General features: G+C 39.7%; 1 protein-coding gene across 1 annotated transcript in view; it reads left to right on the top strand.

Annotated features, from left to right (window-relative positions):
• The window catches only part of LOC124770941 (zinc finger protein 431-like), a 105,861-nt gene extending 84,954 nt beyond the window's left edge, over positions 1–20,907 (top strand). The window contains exons 7-8 of the mRNA XM_047249240.1: positions 18,346–18,518; positions 19,785–20,907. Coding sequence (XP_047105196.1) covers positions 18,346–18,518; positions 19,785–20,767 — 1,156 coding nt within the window. The 3' untranslated portion in view covers positions 20,768–20,907. The remainder of the gene's footprint in view (positions 1–18,345; positions 18,519–19,784) is intronic.
• The last annotated feature ends 269 nt before the right edge of the window (positions 20,908–21,176 follow it).

Raw genomic sequence — 21,176 nt, 5'->3', positions numbered from 1 at the left:
ACCTCTAATATCAGGAAGTAATGGTCCATTCGTCTCGTTCTTCAGATTCTACCTTCATCACTGCAGGACCAGTCATTTAAAAACCCTTGTGGTGAGACTGTTTTGTCCACTTGGTTATGGTGGTAACTGTTTATTTAGATTGAAATGGAGGGTATTTATAAACTCTTGCTTACAGCTGGGTATATAAACAAACCTAAATTAGATCGTAATTCAGTGCCCACATCTGGTAATGATGATTCATACATTTCCACTTCCATCAGTGCACAGAATGCATCATGGAATCGAGCTATGGTAGTTTCCAATGAGTGGAGATTTTGGCAAGCTATCGACAGTAAATTACTTGTAGAATATGTGACTGCCATCTTTGCCAACACTCTAGCTCATGCTGTACCGCATTTCATTAAAATGTTAAAAATCAGCTCCTGTAGATCTGTGCTCCCTCTGTTGTTAAATATTTTAACTGTACCAACTCTATCCCCTACAGAGATGGTATGATCACCTGGTAACATCAGGGGAGAACAAACTTTTCTGTGGAACAAGGCTGACATCTGCTTTGAGACATTGCATTGTCAGTGTCATTGATGCAAAGCGAATATTACTTTGTCATCACTAAATCGATGGTTTTCAAGAAATTCCACATACTAGAACTCCCTATTCGATATTACACTGACAGTAACATGCTTACACCCACTGGTATTCATACAGTAGGTTTGATTGAATGGCATTATGTTGACACCAGATGCCTGCTGCTGCAACGACTTCACCTTTGCTGCAAGGAAAGCATATAGTGTTCGTTAGAAGCTTATTTGCTCATTTTCTCTGTTCGTCAGCATTAATACTTAAATTGGCTCACAATGGGGACTTTTGATGCATGACTTGTCACAAGTGAGCGAATTATTTATCAATTGCTGTAAGTATATTTTCGCGACGTCTACTACTATTATAGTTGTAATGGTATTATTATTGTTATTGTTGTTATTGTTATTTAGCTTCAAATCCCATATTTTGTGCACATGTGTGTATTTATCAGGCACATTTATAAGCTTTATAAACTGTGTGGTCCATAGAACCACTGGCTGAATTGCATCATTCCTTTGTGTTGTGTTACTTGCAGCACTTAGATCGCCCAATCCAGTGAAAGCTCTCATAGTAGCAGCAGTAGTACATCAGAGTACTGTGAGCTGACATGTTTCCATAAGAAGTGACTTATTTTAAATATTGTCCGTGTTCCTTACCTTCAACTCCTATACTTCATATATGTCTGTTTATTTACCATGTCAACTCTGGTATAGACAGATATAGTAATTGCTGTGTTCAGATGTGAATGAAGTTGGTGATTCTTCGCTCACAGCCCCAGGTAGTGTTGTCCACCAATTGGTCCACTGCTGCAGTCACCTTGGGTACTGCCCATACTGAGATTGACCTCTCACTTGGTCCGCAGCTCGTGGTCGTGCGGTAGCGTTCTCGCTTCCCGCGCCCAGATTCCCGGGTTCGATTCCCGGCGGGGTCAGGGATTTTCTCTGCTTCGTGATGACTGGGTGTTGTGTGCTGTCCTTAGGTTAGTTAGGTTTAAGTAGTTCTAAGTTATAGGGGACTGTTGACCATAGATGTTAAGTCCCATAGTGCTCAGAGCCATTTGAACCTCTCACTTGTGGTCGAGTGGGAAGTCATTCCAGCGTGTGGGTGGCAATGAAAGAATTTCCATGTTGCTGATCGGAGAGCCTGCTCAGTTCGTCTGATGAACAATTTGATTTCTGTCTATGGCTGATGAAATCCATGAGCCAGATGAAGTCGCTTGCCATGTTCCAGAGAAAGCCTCTGTGTGCAAGACAGGACAGGGGGTAGTATTACTGGTGATTGGAAGCTCCGGTGTTAGGTGTGTAATGGCACCATTTAGAGATACGACTGTATAGGAGGGGAAGGAATCCAATGTACATACTGGGAGGAGCCTTTACAGATAAGAAATGGGTGCTTCTGGATGCCATGAAAGACATGGAATAGCCAGCAGTAGGTGGTGGCTCACGTTGGTGCTAACAATATGTGCCACATTGGATTGGAAGAGGTTCTATCAGGTTTCAGGTGACTGGCGAGTAATGACTGCCAGTCTTGTGTGCGAGATGAAGGCAGAGCTCACCATCTGAAGCATCATGGGTTGAACTGAAGGTGGTTCTTTTATAGAGTGGAGTGAAGTCTGAATCAGAGTCCCAGACAGTTCTGCAGCTGTGTAGGTTGCAGATTCCCCAACTAGCGTCAGATGGTGGTGGATTTATAGATTCAGCTAAATGGCTCAGGAGTCAACTACACAAAGGAAGCAGTTCCACGAGTATGCGGATGTGTAGAGGGGACTGGGCTTTTTTTAAAATTAGAGGGTCTCAGGTAAGTGCAAAAAGTGCTTCAGTTTCAAAGGCTGCAAGTAGAACACCGAAAGAGGGTAGATACAACACAGTAAGTATCGTAGCTGTAAATTGTCATAGTTGCATTAGAAAAGAACGAGGGCTCAAAGCGCTGACAGAAAGCACTGAATGTCAAATCGTTATAGGTATTTAAATAAGTTCAGCTGAAATTTTTGAAGAGAGCTAAGCATGTTCACAAAGAATAGATGAAATACATTTGGTGGTGTAGTGTTCATTGCTGTTCGAAGTAGTTTACCTTGTAGTGAAATTTAAGTAGATAGCTCCTGTGAGGTAGTAAGGGTAGCGATCAATTAAAAGTTCTGATCTCAGATGTCATGGTCTATCTGTAAAACTACCTCTTCCTGACGTTTCGTTGCCTACTGCAGCCAACATCTTCGGAGGTGAGTAAACGATGGCTGCCAGGCCATGGATTTCCCGTTTATATAGTGTGCATAAAGGGCACCAACATGTCATGTGGGGCAGACTATAAGTCTATCTCTAACTAACATCATTATTCTTGAACGAATGTAATCGATCGTCACATGATTGGAACAAAGTCAACTACAATATCTTGTCTAACTTTAAGCTGTCTCCTTTTGTGTTGAAATCATTGTGGTGTTCCAGAATTTCTATAGCTTTCCTATACATACGTGCATAATTATCGATGTTCTGGCTAACACGCTTGTCTCACTAAATTTTATTTCATGACAACCTTCCTTAAAAACATGTTTCGGTACAGCTGATTTGTCGGTATATCCCAGTCTACAGTTCCTTTTGTGTTCGGTTGGCCAAAACTTTCCCAATACAGTCCGTAATATTGTGAATAAATGGAAGAAAAACTTTTCCAGCTGACAGTTGTTGCTGCATGTTGTCACATACTTTTCTTCTGGGATGAAGTGCTCTCTCGATGTCGTTGTCGGCGTAACCATTTTTCTTAACAGCCATTCGTAAATGATTTAGATCAACTTGAAAATAAACTTACTAACTCTGTCCACCAATGTTTTAATGACACCTCTCTTCTTCCTGGGATGATGGTTTGAATGCTTATAGAGGTAGTAGTCGATGTGTGTTTCTTTTGTATACACCTTATGCCCTAGAATCCCATTGCCTGTTTAATTGCTGATATGTCCAAAAAAATTAGTTGCCATTTCTCTGTTTCCCCATAGTAAATTGTATCTTTGGATTAATACTATTCAGATACACCAAGAAACCGTACAGTTCCTCTCTACTGTGATTCCATATCACAAAAGTCCCATCCACGTACCGACACCACTTTCAAGGACTTTTTCTGCCCGGCTGCAGTGCTTACTGTTCAAAAAATTCAATGAAAACATTAGCAACAGCTGGACTCAGAGGGCTGCCCATGGCCACGCCTTCTGTTTGTTCGTGAAACTCATTATCATACTGGAAATAAGTCATGGACGGCCGCCGGTGGCCGAGCGGTTCTAGGCGCTTCAGTCTGGAACTGCGCGACCGCTACGGTCGCAGGTTCGAATCCTGCCTTGGGCATGGATGTGTGTGATGTCCTTAGGTTAGTTAGGTTTACGTAGTTCTAAGTTCTAGCGTACTGATGACCTGAGATGTTAAGTCCCATAGTGCTCAGAGCCAAATAAATCATGGACAGGCAATGTTGGGACCTCCATAGCCTGGCAGCCAGTCATTGACTCACTGCTGCCCGCAGTTGGTAACGAAACGTCAGGAAGTAGTAGTTTTACAGATTGACCATGGCTTCTCAGGCCATAAGTTTTAACTAATGGGGGTGCTGACTGTGAAAGCCTATACAGTATGATAAGTACGGGTGGAGCTTACACCTACGAACTGGAATAAATTAATAAGTCCCCTTCACCAATGCTCTGACTTGGATGAAACATGCTGAACAGTTCAAAGAAAACTTGTCGTTTGAAATAGGTATGCCACTTGTAGAATTAGAGTTGGTGGGGACTTTCGTCTACCCTCGATATATTGGCGAAAATACAATGTCAGTGGTAGGCATAAAACGTCGTCGAAAAGCGAACTGAATGGTGTGTCTGATAATTATTTTGCACAGTGAGTTCAGAAACGCACTGAAAGTGTAAATGGTTGAGAAAACATCTTTGACATCTTAATAACCATGGCCAAACAGGGAGCGTAACAGGTACAGGGATTAGTGACCACAATGTTGTCGAGCCATGAAAAGTTCACAAGAGTGAATACTGTAACATCAAAACTCTCCAAAATAAACGCATAATACATGCCCTTGAAAAAGCAGATAAAAATTCACTTGACGCATCCCAAAGAGAGAGTTTCCACTCCTTCAGATAAGTCTTTCTAAACATAGCCCAGATGTGGTTTAAAGTAAAATAAGTACGAACTGAGAGATACATATCAAATAAATTAATAAGTGGTACTGACACACAACAGGTCAGACCAGTGTTTCAGAAGCAATGAAATACACATGCCAAATTTAAAAGAATGCAAAATCCACAGGATTGGCGAAGTTTTACAGAAGCTCGAAATTTAGTGCAAACTTCAATGAGGGAGGCTTTTAATAGTTTCCAGAACGACACTCTGTGTCGAAATCTGGCAGAAAACCCAAAGAAATTCTGGTTGTATGTAAAGTATACAATTGACAAGATGCATTAATACCTTCACTGCGCGATAACAATGGTATAGTTATTGAAGACAGTGCTACTAAATCGAGTTACTGAACACGGATTTTATCAATTCCTGCACAGGAAGAGCAAAGTATTGCAGAATTCTAATTAAGAATAACTGCCTATATGAGTAACTTAGAAGTGGGTATCCTAAATGTGTTGGAGTAGCTTAACACTTAAGAAAGGCAATGCCTCTTGGTCAGACTGTACATCACCCACGTTAAGAAAGGCATTGCCTCTGGGGCAGACTGTACACCACCCAGGTTCCTTTCAGAATATGCTGATACAATAGCTCCATACTTAGCAGTCATGTGCAACTCTTCAACTGCAGAACGATCAGTACCCAGAGACAGGAAAGTAGCACAAATTAGACCGGAAACCAAGAAAGGAAATGGGAGTAATCCGATGAAATGCCCACCCATACCACTAACGTAACTTTGCAGTAGGATTTTGGAAAATATAATCTGTTTGAACATTGTGAATGACCTTCAAGATATCATTTATGGACAAATAACCAACACATATTCGGAGAACATAATTCTTGTGAAACACAACAAGCTCTTTATTCTCGCAAAGTAATGACTAATTTGGGCAGATGACATTACATTGATTCCATATTTGTTGTTTTACAGAAAGCTTTTGACTCTATTCCTCATAAGTGATTTCCGATTACGTTGTGTGCCCCTGGAGTATCATCCTAGTTGTTTGCACTTATTCGTGATTTTGTACCAGGAAGGTAACAGTTCGTAATATCTGACAGAAAGTCATCGAAGTAATATCTGACGTTTCCCAAGCAAGTGTTATAGGCCCTTTCTTGTACCTGATCTATGTACACGATTTAAGAGACAATCTGAGAAGCTCTCTTTGATTGTTTGCAGATTATGCTGCCATTTACCTTATTGTAAAGTCATCAGATGATCAAAACGAATTGTGAAGTGATAAAGATGTCTTTAAGATGTGAAAAATGACATTTGACTGTAAATAGTGGAAAGTATGAAGTAAAACACATGAGTATTGAAATAAATGTGCTAAATTTCGTTACCACGATAAATCATACAAACCTAAAAGCTGTGAACTCAACTAAATACATAGGGATTACACTTATGGGTAAATTAAATCGTAATATTCATATATATACTGCTCTGGAGGAAGCAAACCAAAGATTGGTTTTTTGGCAGACAACTTGGAAAATGTAACAAGTCTACCAAAGAAACTGCTTACACTGTGCTTGTCTGTCCTCTTGTGGAGTATTCCAGTGTGGTGTGGGACATCAAAGAAATTTAAAGGATAGCAGCTGTTTTTGTATTATCACGAAATCAGGGAGAGAGTGCTATGGATACGATACATGAACTGGGATGGCGGTAATTAGAACAAAGGCGTTTTTCGCTAGAGCCAGAGATTTTCGTGAAATATCAAACACGAATTTTGTCGTCAGAGTTTGATAATATTTTGTTGGCGCCCATCTATGTAGGGAGAAATTATCATCATAGTAAAGTACGAGAAATCAGAGCTCACATGGAAATATGTAACCCTGCACGCAATGAGAGTGGAATGGTAGAGAAGTAAATTAAAAATTATGGTTCGATGCCCATCTGCCAGGCCCTTAATTGTGAATTGCAGAGTTATCATGTAGATATAGATCATCAGGCATCATCGTCATCTTACATATATGCTTTTGCGCTTCGGACGTTTAGGTGGTGTGGCTGATAATTGTCTCAGAGCCACTTGCTCTTCACGTATTTACGGACACTGTTCTCATTACATTTTCTGGAATACCATAGCAACAACAGCAAATTGCGTCAATATCTTCATCATCAGCACTCCCATTACAGTGTACCATGGACAAAAAGTTAATCAACTGAATACAGAAAATCGAATGCTTAGCAGTGGGATTTCTTTTTTGTTTTTGATATGTACAGTCGATGTCTTAATCAGTCATTGTCAAGATGCAAATGCTGAGAGAGTGTTGTGCATAGATGTTTCAAAAAGAAAGTAGAACCTCCTACTGATACAATAGTAACAAAACATAATGAGATTTACAGGTAGACTAGTTTTTAAACGTTTCTTGTAGGTACAGGCATGTTAAACAATTCGAACATATGCAACACTTCATACATGTTAATTGCAGTAACGTCATATGACATAATGGGCTCAGAGATGTGAGGTGCAAGGGGCAAAGTGTGCTGCATGATAGTTGATGGAGCACTGGCCATGGGAGTGGAGGTGTTCATGGCTGGATGCTTATGTTCATAACAGTGAATATGCATTTTAATTGTACTGAAATCTTGGTCCTGTGCATGCAGAGCCAAGGGCACTTCGAACAGGAGCTGCTAAAGCTACAAGTAGCAGAAGCACAGGGAGGAGGCACAAGGGTCCTCTCATCCCTCTCCTTCCCCCCCTGCCTTCCCATATCCCCTTTCCATCCTGTGCACCTCAGGCACTAGTTCTTTTCCTGTTTTCTCTCTAACTCTCCCACCCTCCCTTCCTCTCTCTGTCTCCCATGTATCTCCCCAGCCCGTATCTCCAGGTAGGTTGAGATTCCTAAACTGCCAGAAAGTTCTATACAGGCTTATAAATCCATAACCATTCAATGTATTGATAAGGTTTACAGCTCCTATGGAAATGATACCATCTTTTAACATGGAAAAATGTACTTCCACCCAATAAAAAGTTTTTCACCTTAGCAATCGCGTTTCTAGCTGGGAAATCTGGAAATTTTTTCTTGTTTGTATATACACCCAGTTAAGAAGGTATCTCTTTCATATGAAATGAAATGAAGTGCCTATTGAGAAGAAATGCAGTGCACAGGTGGTACAGCTGTTTTATCAGAACAGCAGCACTGCATTGCAGGAATATCATTGAAATACATGGCTGTGAAGAGGCCCCATGTCAATAAATGTGTTGAAGAATACAATCAACGAATTTGAAGAAATAAGTGAATTGGGTGGTGCAGCAGATTGCCATAGCGATTGTTGAAGTTGCTTTTAGCTACAGCTAATCATGCAGCAGATGCCTCAAATTCTGCAGTAAATGCTAGCGTTCTCACAGGATCTCTGTCTCCCTCCCTCCCTCCCTCCCCCCCTCCCCCCCTCCCCCCCTACCCACCCTCCCTCCACACACACGCTACCTCTGATTGCCTCCCCCCAGTCAACAGTTAAAAAGATTTGGTGGCACATTTTACACTACTATCTCTAGAAGGCTCTGAATGTGCTGCTAAAGAAGCCCCAAGATAGGCCACAACACTTTCATTTTGTCTTTATTTTTGGCACACATGGAAATGAGCGACTTTTGGCTGGGGAATATTCTTTGGATGGACATGGCATATTTTACTCTGCATAGGGCTGTGAATGCACAGAACTGTCACATATGGGGGTTTTCCTCCTAAATCTTGTGCAGGAACATCCACTGCTGCCAGCTTATGTGATAGTGTGGTGTGATTTCACAAGCCCCCTTCATTTTCAGTCAGTGTTTCTTGAAGATAATGACAAGTCATGCACCTCTTAGGAGTACAGTGACATCTGAATTTTATATGGACCTTCTTATGCAACGTGATTCCAGCATTTCATGAAAACACATGTACCATTATTTTGATGGTATGTCATTGTCGAGTGAACCATTGGTTTCATGTAAACTTCAGTATCATCTGCATCATATCTAGGCAGTTTCAAGATATGTGGCCTTCGAGATCCTCTGATATAAATTCATGTGACATGTGGATGTTGGGATATGTGAAAGATTTATTGGGGATGTATCCGGTTACCCCTGATCAGTAAGCTATCATATGATGATAGTCAATCTGATTACACTGTATATGATGTAGACAACTATTAACTATGTCATGTCATGCATACATCAAGTTACAGAGGCAGTAGACCATTTTGAATATGTAACTTCTGATCATATGCTAACAAAGGTACCAGAACCACCATTATCATTGGTCTGATCGTTCGTCTCTTTTCCTGCCTGATATCTGATTCTCACTGCTTATAGCGCCATATTTTCACCTGGTGGCGGAAAGTGAAAAATTATTTTTCAGCATGCTCATTGAGGACACCAGTTAATATACATCCTACAATGTTACAGCATCCTGCAAAGTTTAGAGCCCACACTGCAGCACCCAGAACACTCTGTGTAATTAAAATCAGTTAAAACGCCTCGGATCGATTTCTTGTTATGAAAACAGGGTGCTTTTCAGACAATTTTGCCCTCAGTAAATTCCTAATAAAGTTGCTATGACGTCTAGCAGATACCACACTCGTTCTATGATTGCCACTCAGCAGGGGTTTTTATCAACAGCTTGTGTTTATTGTTATTACAGTGTAATAGTTATGGTGACCTGTCAGTGTCTCTTACATTGTGCAGTGTGCCACATGTCTCCCTAACCATTCAAACCAGTCAGATCGGACTTCTTTTCTCCATGAGTTCTGTCCACAGCTCGTGATCTAGTAGCTAACATTGCTGCTTCTGGATCATGGGATCCTGGATTCGATTCCTGGCTGGGTTGGGGACCTTCTCTGCCTAATGACTGGGTGTTTGCATTTTCCTCACCATTTTATCATCATCATTCGTGACAGTGGCAACATTGGACTGTGTAAAAAAAAAGACCTTAAAAATTGGGACTGATGACTGTGCAGTTGAGTGACCCATAAACCAATCATCATCATACATGACTTCTGAGAGTAAGAGAACTGTACTTCATCGTATATTTCGGTAAATGATTTATGAAGTTGTGCATGACACTAATATTCATCAAGATTAAATGATGGAAATTGGTGATACAAATTCAGAAAATGGCTTGGTGGTGGTGGTGGTGGTGGTGGTGGTGGTGGTGGTGGTGGTCGTTGTGAAAATAACAACAGAGGACATACTCATATCACCATGACTCCTTCTTTTATTGTAGGGGAAACTCAAATGGAGACATGCACAATCCAAGCAATGTTTATGCTAGACAATATAACATTGCTTTGCAGATTCCTGCCCTGTGACTCAGTGGTAATGCGTTGGGCAGGAATCGAGACATTGAACTAGAAATCAGGTGTACTTTTCCCTGAAGATATTTTAGATATTCAACAGTGATGAAAAAAAATCTTGATAATATAAAAATGTTCAAAAGAACATACCTTCTTTGCGTGTTATTAATGTTTCTGAGATAAGATTTAAAAGGCTTGCTTGTATTCACAACAGTCTCCAACCCTGACATCAAGTGCACTGACAATCTTTCCTTAGTAGGTGGAACCAGATGTAATAGTTTCACAGTGATGTAAGAAACGACCCACCAGGGTAGCCGAGAGAACTAACACACTGTTTCCTGGATTCCAGTAGGCGTGCTGACCCCGGATAGAATCCACCTGGCAGATTAACGACGAAGGGCCAGTGTGCTGGCCAGCCTGGATGTGGTTTTTAGGTGGTTTTCTACACCCTGCTAGGTGAATAGCAGGCTGGTCACCACCTTCCACCTCAGTTACACAGCTTGCAGACATTCGCATTTTCCCATGCATTACACTGGATGGAAACAGTTGGAGTACATTAATTCACTAATTATATCCCGGAACGGGGGGGGGGGGGGGAGGGACTTTGGGAATGGCACTTTGCAACCAGCCTCGGCCAAAAGACTGAGTAAAGGTTGCGAAGTCCCATTGATCCCCCAACCCAACTAGTTGTTGGGTAGAGGAGTACTGGCGTAGATAAATCGAATGTAAGAAACTGTTTTTGTTCATAATGACAGCCCTTTGGTTGGAAAATTGAGAGAACAAAGGAAGGAATAAAATAGAGGTAACAGCTATCATGCCAAAATTTTTAACGAATGTGGTGTAAACCATCAGCAGTGTTACTGTCCAGGCTGTAGTATGTGTGTTCATAAAATACATCTGCACTTCCATCATCACTACAACCATCAAAAAGAAATGCAAAGTATATCTATTTAAAAAAGCTGATAAGAATGCTCTTAAGGCCCTCTTAAGAGACAGTCTTCACTCCTTCCGATCCGATCATGTAAGTGTAGAAAAGTTGTGGTATGTTTTCAAAGAGACAATATCGATAGCAATTGAGAGATAAATATCACATAGATTAATGTGGTATACTAGTGCCACTAAAGCGGATTTATTAAAGACGGTTTTCCGGAACTCCTACACCAAAGAAGACGAAGTAAATATTCCTGAATTCCAATCAAGAATAACTGCCAAGATGAGAAACATAGAAGTAGATATCCTCGGAGTAACAAAGGAGCTTAAGTCACTTAATAATGGCAAAGCCTCCGGTCCAGACTGTATACCAGTCAGGTTCCTCTCAGAGTATGCTGATAAAATAGTTCCATATTTAGCAATAATATACAACTCGCTCACCAAAAGATCCTTACCTAAAGACTGGAAAATTGCTCAAGTCACACAAATACCCAAAAAGGGAAGTAGGAGTAATTCGCTAAATTACAGGCTTATATCACTAACGTCGATTTGCAGTAGGGTTTTGGAACATATACTGTATTCAAACATTATGAAGTACCTCGAAGAAAACGATTTATTGACACAGTCAGCATGGTTTCAGAAAATATCGTTCTTGTGAGACACAACTGACTCTTTATACTCTGAAGTAATAAGTGTTATCGACAAGGAATGTCAAATTGATTCCATATTTTTAGATTTACAGAAGGCTTTCGACACTGTTCCTCACAGACGTCTTCTAACCAAACTGTGTGCCTACAGAGTATCGCCTCAGTTGTGCGACTGGATTCATGTTTCATGTCATAAAGGTCATAGTCCATACTAATTGACGGAAAGTCATCGAGTAAAACAAGTAATATCCGGCATTCCCCGCTATTGTTCCTGATCTATATTAACAACATAGGAGACAATGTGGGTAGCCGTCTTAAATTGTTTGCAGATGATTCTGTCATTTACCGTCTTGTAAAGTCATCACATGATTAAAACGACTTACAAAATGATTTAGATAAGATATCTATATGGTGCAAAAAGTGGCAACTCACCCTGAATTAGGGAAAGTATGAAGTTATTCACATGACTCCTAAAAGAAGTGTGCTAAATTACGATTACACGATAAGTCACACGAAACTGAAGGCAGTAAATTAAACTAAATACTTAGGGATTACAAATAACCTAAATTCGAACGATCACATAGATAATATTGTGGGTAGAGAAAAAGGGAGAGAAGGAAACATAGTCGGTGAATATGGATAGGGGGTAAGAAATGAAAGAGGAAGCCGTCTGGTATAATTTTGCACAGAGCATAACTTAATCATAGCTAACACTTAGTTAAAGAATCATAAAAGAATGTTGTACACATGGAAGAATCCTGGAGATACTAGAAGGGATCAGATAGATTATATAATGGTAAGACAGAGACTTATGAACCAGGTTTTAAATTGTAAGACATTTCCAGGGGCAGATGTGGACTCTGACCACAATCTATTGGTTATGAACTGTGTATTAAAACTGAAGAAACTGCAATGGGAATTTAAGGAGATGGGACCTGGATAAACAGACTAAATCAGAGGTCGTACAGAGTTTCATGGAGAGGATAAGGGAACAATTGTCACGAATGGGGGAAAGAAATACAGTAGAAGAAGAATAGGTAGCTTTGAGGAATGAAATAGTGAAGGCAGCTCAGGATCAAGTAGGTAAAGACGAGGGCTAGTAGAACTCTTTGGGTAACAGAAGAAATATTGAGTTTAATTGATGAAAGGAGAAAATATAAAAATGCAGTAAATGAAGCAGGCAAAAAGGAATACAAACGTCTCAAAAATGAGATTGAAAGGAAGTGCAAAATGGCTAATCAGGGATGGCTAGAAGACAAATGTAAGGCTGTAAAGGGTTATCTCACGAGGGTAAGATAGATACTGCCTACAGGAAAATTAGAGAGACCTTTGGAGAAAAGAGAGCCACTTCCATGAATATCACGAGCTCAGATGGAAACCCAGTTGTAAGCAAAGAAGGGAAAGCAGAAAGGTGGAAGGAGTATACAGGGTGTTAGAAAAAGGTACGGCCAAACTTTTAGGAAACATTCCCCACACACAAAGAAAGAAAATATGTTATGTGGACATATGTCCGGAAACGCTTACTTTCCATGTTAGAGCTCATTTTATTACTTCTTTTCAAATCACATTAATCATGGAATGGAAACAAACAGAATCAGAACATACCAGCGTGACTTCAAACACTTTGTTACAGGAAATGTTCAAAACGTCCTCCGTTAGCGGGGATACATGCATCCACCCTCCATCGCATGGAATCCCTGATGCGCTGATGCATCCCTGAAGAATGGCGTATTCTATCACAGCCATCCACAATATGAGCATGAAGAGTCTCTACATTTGGTACCAGGGTTGCGTAGACAAGAGCTTTCAAATGCCCCCATTAATAAAAAGTCAAGACGGTTGAGGTCAGGGGAGCGTGGAAGCCATAGAATTGGTCTGCCTCTACCAATCCATCGCTCACCGAATCTGTTGTTAAGTGTATAAACACTTGGACTGAAACGTGCAAGAGCTCCATCGTACATGAACCACATGTTGTGTCATACTTGTAAAGGCACATGTTGTAGCAGCACAGGTATAGTATCCCGTATGAAATCATGATAATGTGCTCCATTGAGCGTAGGTGGAAGAACATGGGGCCCAATCAAGACATCACCAACAATGCCTGCCCAAATGTTCACAGAAAATCTGTGTTGATGAAGTGATTCCACAATTGCGTGCGGATTCTCGTCAGCCCACACATGTTGATGGTGAAAATTTACAATTTGATCACGTTGAAATGAAGCCTCATCCGTAAAGAGAACATTTGCACTGAAATGAGGACTGACACATTGTTGGATGAACCATTCGCAGAAGTGTACCCGTGGAGGCCAATCAACTGCTGATAGTGCCTGCACACGCTGTACATGGTACGGAAACAACTGGTTCTCCCGTAGCGCTCTCCATTCAGTGACGTGGTCAACGTTACCTTGTACAGCAGCAACGTCTCTGACGCTGACATTAGAGTTATCGTCAACCGCACAAAGAATTGCCTCATCCATTCTCCTCGTTGTTCTAGGTCTTCCCCAGTCGCGAGTCATAGGCTGGAATGTTCCGTGCTCCCTAAGACCCTGATCCATTGCTTCGAACATCTTCCCGCCTGGACACCTTCGTTCTGGAAATCTGTCTCGATACAAACGTACCATGCCACGGCTATTGCCCCGTGCTAATCCATACATCAAATGGGCATCTGCGAACTCCACATTTGTAAACATTGCACTGACTGCAAAACCACGTTCGTGATGAACACTAACCTGATGATGCTACGTACTGATGTGCTTGATGCTAGTACTGTAGAGCAATGAGTCGCATGTCAATACAAGCACTGAAGTCAACATTACCTTCCTTCAATTGGGCCAACTGGCGGTGAATCGAGGAAGTACAGTACATACTGACGAAACTAAAATGAGCTCTAACATGGAAATTAAGCGTTTCCGGACACATGTCCACATAACACTGTTCCTTTATTTGTGTGAGAGGAATGTTTCCTGAAAGTTTGGCCGTACCTTTTTGTAACACCTTGTATAGAGAGTCTATACAAGGCGATGTGCTTGAGGACAATATTATGGAAATGGAAGAGGATTTAGATGAAGATGAAATGGGAGATACGATACTGCATAAAGAGTTTGACAGAGCACTGAAAGACCTGAGTCAAAACAAGGCCCCGGGAGTGGACAACATTCCATTAGAACTACTGATGGCCTTGGAAGAGCCAGTCCTGACAAAACTCTACCATCTGGTGAGCAAGATGTATGAAACAGGCGAAATACCTTCAAACTTCAAGAAGAATATAATAATTCCAAGCCCAAAGAAAGCAGGTGTTGACAGATGTGAAAATTACCGAACTATCAGTTTAATAAGTCACAGCTGCAAAATACTAACGCGAGTTCTTTATAGATGAATGGAAAAACTGTTACAGGTCGGCCTCTGAGAAGATCAGTTTGGATTCCATAGAAATATTGGAACACGTGAGGAATACTGACTCTGACTTATCTTAGAAGAAAGATTAAGGAAAGGCAAACCTATGTTTCTAGCATTTGTAGACTTAGAGAAAGCATTTGACAATGTTGACTGGAATACTCTCTTTCAAATTCTAAAGGTGGCAGGGATAAAATACAGGGAGTAGAATTCTGTTTACATTTTGTACACAAATAAGATGGCAATTAAGAGTAGAGGGGCGTGAAAGGTAAGCAGTGGTTGTGGAAGGGAGTGAGACAGGGTTGTAGCCTCTCCCCGATGTTATTCAATCTGTATATTGAGCAAGCAGTAAAGGAAACAAAAGAAAAATTCGGAGTAGGTATTAAAATCCATGGAGAAGAAATAAAAACTTTCAGGTTCACTGATGACATAGTAATTCTGTCGGAGACAGCAAAGGACTTGGAAGAGCAGCTGAACAGAATGGACAGTGTCTTGAAAGGAGGATATAAGATGAACATCAACAAAAGCAAAACTAGGATAATGGAATGTAGTCGGGTGATGCTGAGGGAATTAGATTAGCTGGTGAGCCACTTAAAGTAGTAGGTGAGTTTTGCTATTTGGGGGGAAAAATAACTGATGATGGACGAAGTAGATAGGATATAAAATGTAGACTGGCAATGGCAAGGAAAGCGTTTCTGAAGAAGAGAAATGTATGAACATCGAGTATAGATTTAAGTGTCAGGAAGTCGTTTCTGAAAGTATTTGTATGGAGTGTAGCCATGTATGGAAGTGAAACATGGAGGATAAATAGTTTGGACAAAAACAGAATAGAAGCTTTCGAAATGTGGTGCTACGGAAGAATGCTGAAGATTAGATGGGCAAGATGGGTAGATCACATAACTAATGAGGAGGTATTGACTAGAATTGGGGAGAAGAGTTGTGGCACAACTTGACAAGAAGGACTGGTTGGTAGGACATGTTCTGAGGCATCAAGGGATCACAAATTTAGCATTGGAGGGCTGCGTGGAGGGTAAAAATTGTAGAGGGAGACCAAGAGATGAATACACTAGCAGATTCAGAAGGATGTAGGTTGCAGTAGGTACTGGGAGATGAAGAAGCTTGCACAGGATAGAGTAGCATGGAGAGCTGCATCAAACCAGTCTCAGGACTGAAGACAACAACAACAACAACAACAGAGCAAACCAAAGACTGCAATTCATTGCCAGAACACTTAGAAGGTGCAACAGGTCTACTAGAGATACTGCTTACACCACGCTTGTCCACCCTTTTCTGGAGTATTGCTGTGTGGTGTGGGATCTGCGTCAGGTGGGACTGACGGATGACACTGAAAAAGTACAAAAAACGGAAGCTCGTTTTTTATAATCGCGAAATAAGGGACATAGTGTCAGAGACATGGTGTGTGAATTGGAGTGGTAATCATGAAAACAGACGTTTTTCGTTGTGACAGGATCTTCTCATGAAATTTCAATCACCAGTTTTCTCCTCCGATTGGGAAAACATTCTGTTGGCACCCACTTACATAGGGAAAAACGATCATCACGATAAAATAAGAGAAATCAGTGTTCGCACAGAAAAATTTAAGTGCCCCTAGTGAGTTTGAAAGTGCTTCGTTGAACCATCTGCGAGGCACTTTATTGTGAATAGGAGAGTAATCCTGTAGATGTAGATGAATAGTTTATCAATGTACCTGCCACACAAAATGCTGTACAGTAAAGATTAGGGATATGACACAAGCACGCAGTATCTATACAATGCTTACATGGTGGTCTCTAAAGCAATTGATAAATAAAAACCTCAAAATTTATTTATTGCTAAAGCTTTCCAGAAATTCTGTTTCTTATTCTGGTAGGTTTATGGTTGACTGGCATATTGTAAAATTTTAACTGTAAGTTTTATTTCTAGTAGTTTGACAAACAGAAAGGTATTTGTTTGAAATCTTTTTTGCATATTTTTCTGATGTATTTTATCATTATTAGTGTTCAGTTACTTCACTTACATGTGTATGAAAATACAAGTTGTAAATTATTGAGTTATAAAAGTTACAATATTTAGTGATTCAGTTGTCAACTTCTGGAATCTGACACACCATGATACCAGTTACATTTTAAAAAATCGTGTGATCCAACTAATTGTTGAAAAACACTCGAAATTTACCAGATACCATGCCAAACAAAACTATATACTCAACACAATGCAAAAAAATGAAAAGGTACAGTCAGAACAAAAGAAAACTCTGGAGCCTGCACACCTTCAGTAGTTTGTAATCTTTCATATCGATCCATGTACATACTGGGGACCTGAAAAGCATTACAGTTCTTTTCTGTGGGAAAGGGTTTAACTGCAGGTATAATAATGAAACCCAGATACTACAGGTGTAACTCATCCATCAGCTGTTATTACCGCCACTCAGTATGTAGTGTTACCCTTCAGTATTTAATGGGTGATGATGTGACCATTTATGTGTGTGTCCTTCAGTCAATGGTGTTCTGCAATGCCAGGAGACCAGATGTTGGGAAGATGTAAAAATTTTCAAGAAGGCTCACTCCAAGTGTACTGGAAAATTTGCAACCATTTCCATCTGTTCAGACAATGTTTCCATTTGTGGAAGGCTTCATATAAGTTGCAGTGCCAAAAACAGTTTTAGATTAAAACCCACTGCAAGTGTGTCATTCACATTCATTCATCAGTATGCAAATTTGTTCCCTTGATTGCTGTCACATTGATTCTTGTTCATGAACAGTCATTGTCCAGCTGATCAACATCCATTGTAGGTAACTAATGAAAATATTGATGCTTGCACTAGTAATTGATTTATTTGGAACAAAAAATTTGTTTACCAGGTGAAATAAATTTACCATTTCTAGAGGTGAAAGTGTTGGCGAAACAAGGAGAATGCACTTACAGAGCTAACATAATGGGAGAGGAATATTTAGAAATTATTTCTCTTAAATAAATCTTAAATACCTTGAACTTAAAAATTTTGAATTAAAACATGTAACTGATTCATTTTTTGATACATTTCATAAATTGACTTGTAGCACTGTATTTTAAAAAAGATTGTAACAGGTGAAAGTGAAGTATTTTAGTTCCAATCTAAAAATTTCAGATCAAATCGGCAGTGACTCAGAATAATCATTATTGAATTTCCTCTCGTTATTTTCGTTTTAAACCACTTTTACCTCATCAGTTCTTTACTTCTGGTGGAATATTATAATTTTAAATCAGTAACAGTTACTGAATATGTCATTTCTTATGCACTTTTATGACTTGTGGCCTATAGTACTGGATTTATGGTCACTCAAATATTGTTTCTTTGTTGTATATCTCAATATTTAACATTATCCTCCTCACTCTTCAGATTTACTCAGATTACTGGTGGGAGTTGCAGCATATCATGTGAAGAAACTTGTCACCATAGACTGGTCCAGGATGAGTTGGTGATAGACATGGAGAAGTCAACACATGGGTTCAGTACCAATACAGAAGATGTGACTATTCATAAGGAATGCTCCGTTGCCACCCAATATGACTGTAGTACAAGGGAAAAGGAATTACATGTATATAGCTGTAATTTCTGCCAACAGAGCTTTTCTTCAAAATACAGACTCATAATGCATGTGTTTATGCACATTGATGGAAGACAACCACCTTCGTATATTTGTAAGTGGTGTGGTGAGGTATTTCCCAGTAATGTTGGCTTGAAAAAGCATATGAGAATGAGTGAGAATCGTCAAGTTTTAACTGCTGACAGTCATGAGAAATATCGACATAGTGAAGAGCATCAAACCACTACCTCGTTGGATAGCGAGCCAGAAGTTTCTGTCACAGAACACAATGAGCAGTCTTCATGTAAGGAAACTTGGAAAGATTCAAAGAAGCCCTCTAATGACATATGTAACACACATATGACAAATGATAGAGAGAAAACAAGTAATTATGGAACTTTGTCTATAGCTGTTAATGTCAGTGCCCAGGCTGATCTACTTACTGCAAACAGAACCGACAGATGTGGTTTTTGTGGCAAATTGTTTGCTAGGTCAGGTGATCTCGAGAGACATGTTTCCATTCATACTGGGAAAAGACTTCACAAATGTGATATTTGTGAGAAACGGTTTGCGCAGTCACGTTATCTAAAGGCTCACACATTAATTCACACTGGAAAGAAACCTTACATGTGCGAGATTTGTGGGAAATCTTTTACTATGTCAAGCCATCTCAAGAAACACGTATTAATTCACACTGGAAAGCAACCTCACAAATGTGAGATTTGTGGGAAATCTTTTACCGTGTTAGGCGCTCTCAAGAAACATGGATTAATTCACACTGGAAAGAAACCTCACAAATGTGAGATTTGTGGGAAATCTTTTGTAAGGGCAGACAATCTCAAGAGACACATAATAATTCACACTGGAAAGATACTTTACAAATGTGAGATTTGTGGGAAATCTTTTGCTAGGGCAGATCATCGCAAGACACACACATTATCTCACACTGGAAATAAACCTCACAAATGTGAGATTTGTGGGAAATCTTTTACTATATTAGGCAATCTTAACACACACTTATTAATTCACACCGGAAAGAAACCTCACAAATGTGAGATTTGTGGGAAATCCTTTACCATATTAGGCAATCTTAACAATCATTTATTAATTCACACTGGAAATAAACCTCACAAATGTGAGATTTGTGGGAAATCTTTTGCTAGGGCAGATCATTGCAAGACACACACATTATCTCACACTGGAAAGAAACCTCACAAATGTGAGATTTGTGGGAAATCTTTTACTGTGTTAGGTGATCTCAAGAAACATGTATTAATTCACACTGGAAAGAAACCTCACAAATGTGAGATTTGTGGGAAATCCTTTACCATATTAGGCAATCTTAACAAACATTTATTAATTCACACTGGAAATAAACCTCACAAATGTGAGATTTGTGGGAAATCTTTTGCTAGGGCAGATCATTGCAAGACACACACATTATCTCACACTGGAAATAAACCTCACAAATGTGAGATTTGTGGGAAATCTTTTACTATATTAGGCAATCTTAACACACACTTATTAATTCACACTGGAAAGAAACCTCACAAATGTGGGATTTGTGGGAAATCTTTTACTATGTTAGGTGATCTCAAGAAACATGTATTAATTCACACTGGAAAGAAACCTCACAAATGTGAGATTTGTGGGAAATCCTTTACCATATTAGGCAATCTTAACAAACATTTATTAATTCACACTGGAAATAAACCTCACAAATGTGAGATGTGTGGGAAAGCTTTTGCGTTGTCATGCTATCTGAAGGAACACACATTGATTCACACTGGAAATAAACCTCACAAATGTGAGATTTGTGGGAAATCCTTTGCTAGGGCAGATCATCGCAAGAGACATCTATTATTTCACACTGGAAATAAACCTCACAAATGTGAGATTTGTGGGAAAACTTTTACTATGTTAGATGATCTCAAGAAACATGTATTAATTCACACTGGAAAGAAACCTCACAAATGTGAGATTTGTGGGAAATCCTTTACCATATTAGGCAATCTTAACAAACATTTATTAATTCACGCTGGAAAGAAACCTCACAAATGTGAGATCTGTGGGGAATGTTTTGCTACATCAGGTGATTTCAAGACACATGCATTTGAACACACTGGAAGTGGACCTCACAAATGTGGTATCTGTGACAAAAAGTTTCACTTACTTGGATACTCTCAAGACACATGCATTACTTCACATCAGAAAGAAAATGTAAGTATGTGTTAGTTTACGCAAATAGGTTTTCATGGTTGGTGCCCTCAAGGCCTATAAAATAATGTATGTACCAGGGGACAATAAATTGTACTCTCAGTGAAATAACTTTAAAATCTGGTAGAATTGTAAAAAAATTTGTTATGATGTGTACTATAGAGCGCTAACAGATAATGTGACAAAAAGTTCATATCTGTAGCTCCAGATGTCAAGCAAAGGTATTACCAAATACTCAAGAAACACGAATCAAATGTGTTTTTGCCATTAGCACTGCTGCTTTTTCCTATTGATCTTGCGACAAGAAGATTGTGAATTGTGATAAATCCTTACATTTGTCAGTAATCGTAAGTATCTTGCAATATTCAGTATAAGGCCAAGGAAATGTGATGACTTGCTGCTTAATATTCCAAACAAAGTCTTCATG

Source organism: Schistocerca piceifrons, unplaced genomic scaffold, assembly GCF_021461385.2.
Source record: "Schistocerca piceifrons isolate TAMUIC-IGC-003096 unplaced genomic scaffold, iqSchPice1.1 HiC_scaffold_845, whole genome shotgun sequence".
In the NCBI taxonomy this organism is placed as follows: Eukaryota; Metazoa; Arthropoda; class Insecta; order Orthoptera; family Acrididae; genus Schistocerca; species Schistocerca piceifrons.
The sequence above is the reverse complement of the archived record's forward strand: the minus strand, read 5'-3'. Positions and strand labels throughout refer to the sequence as shown.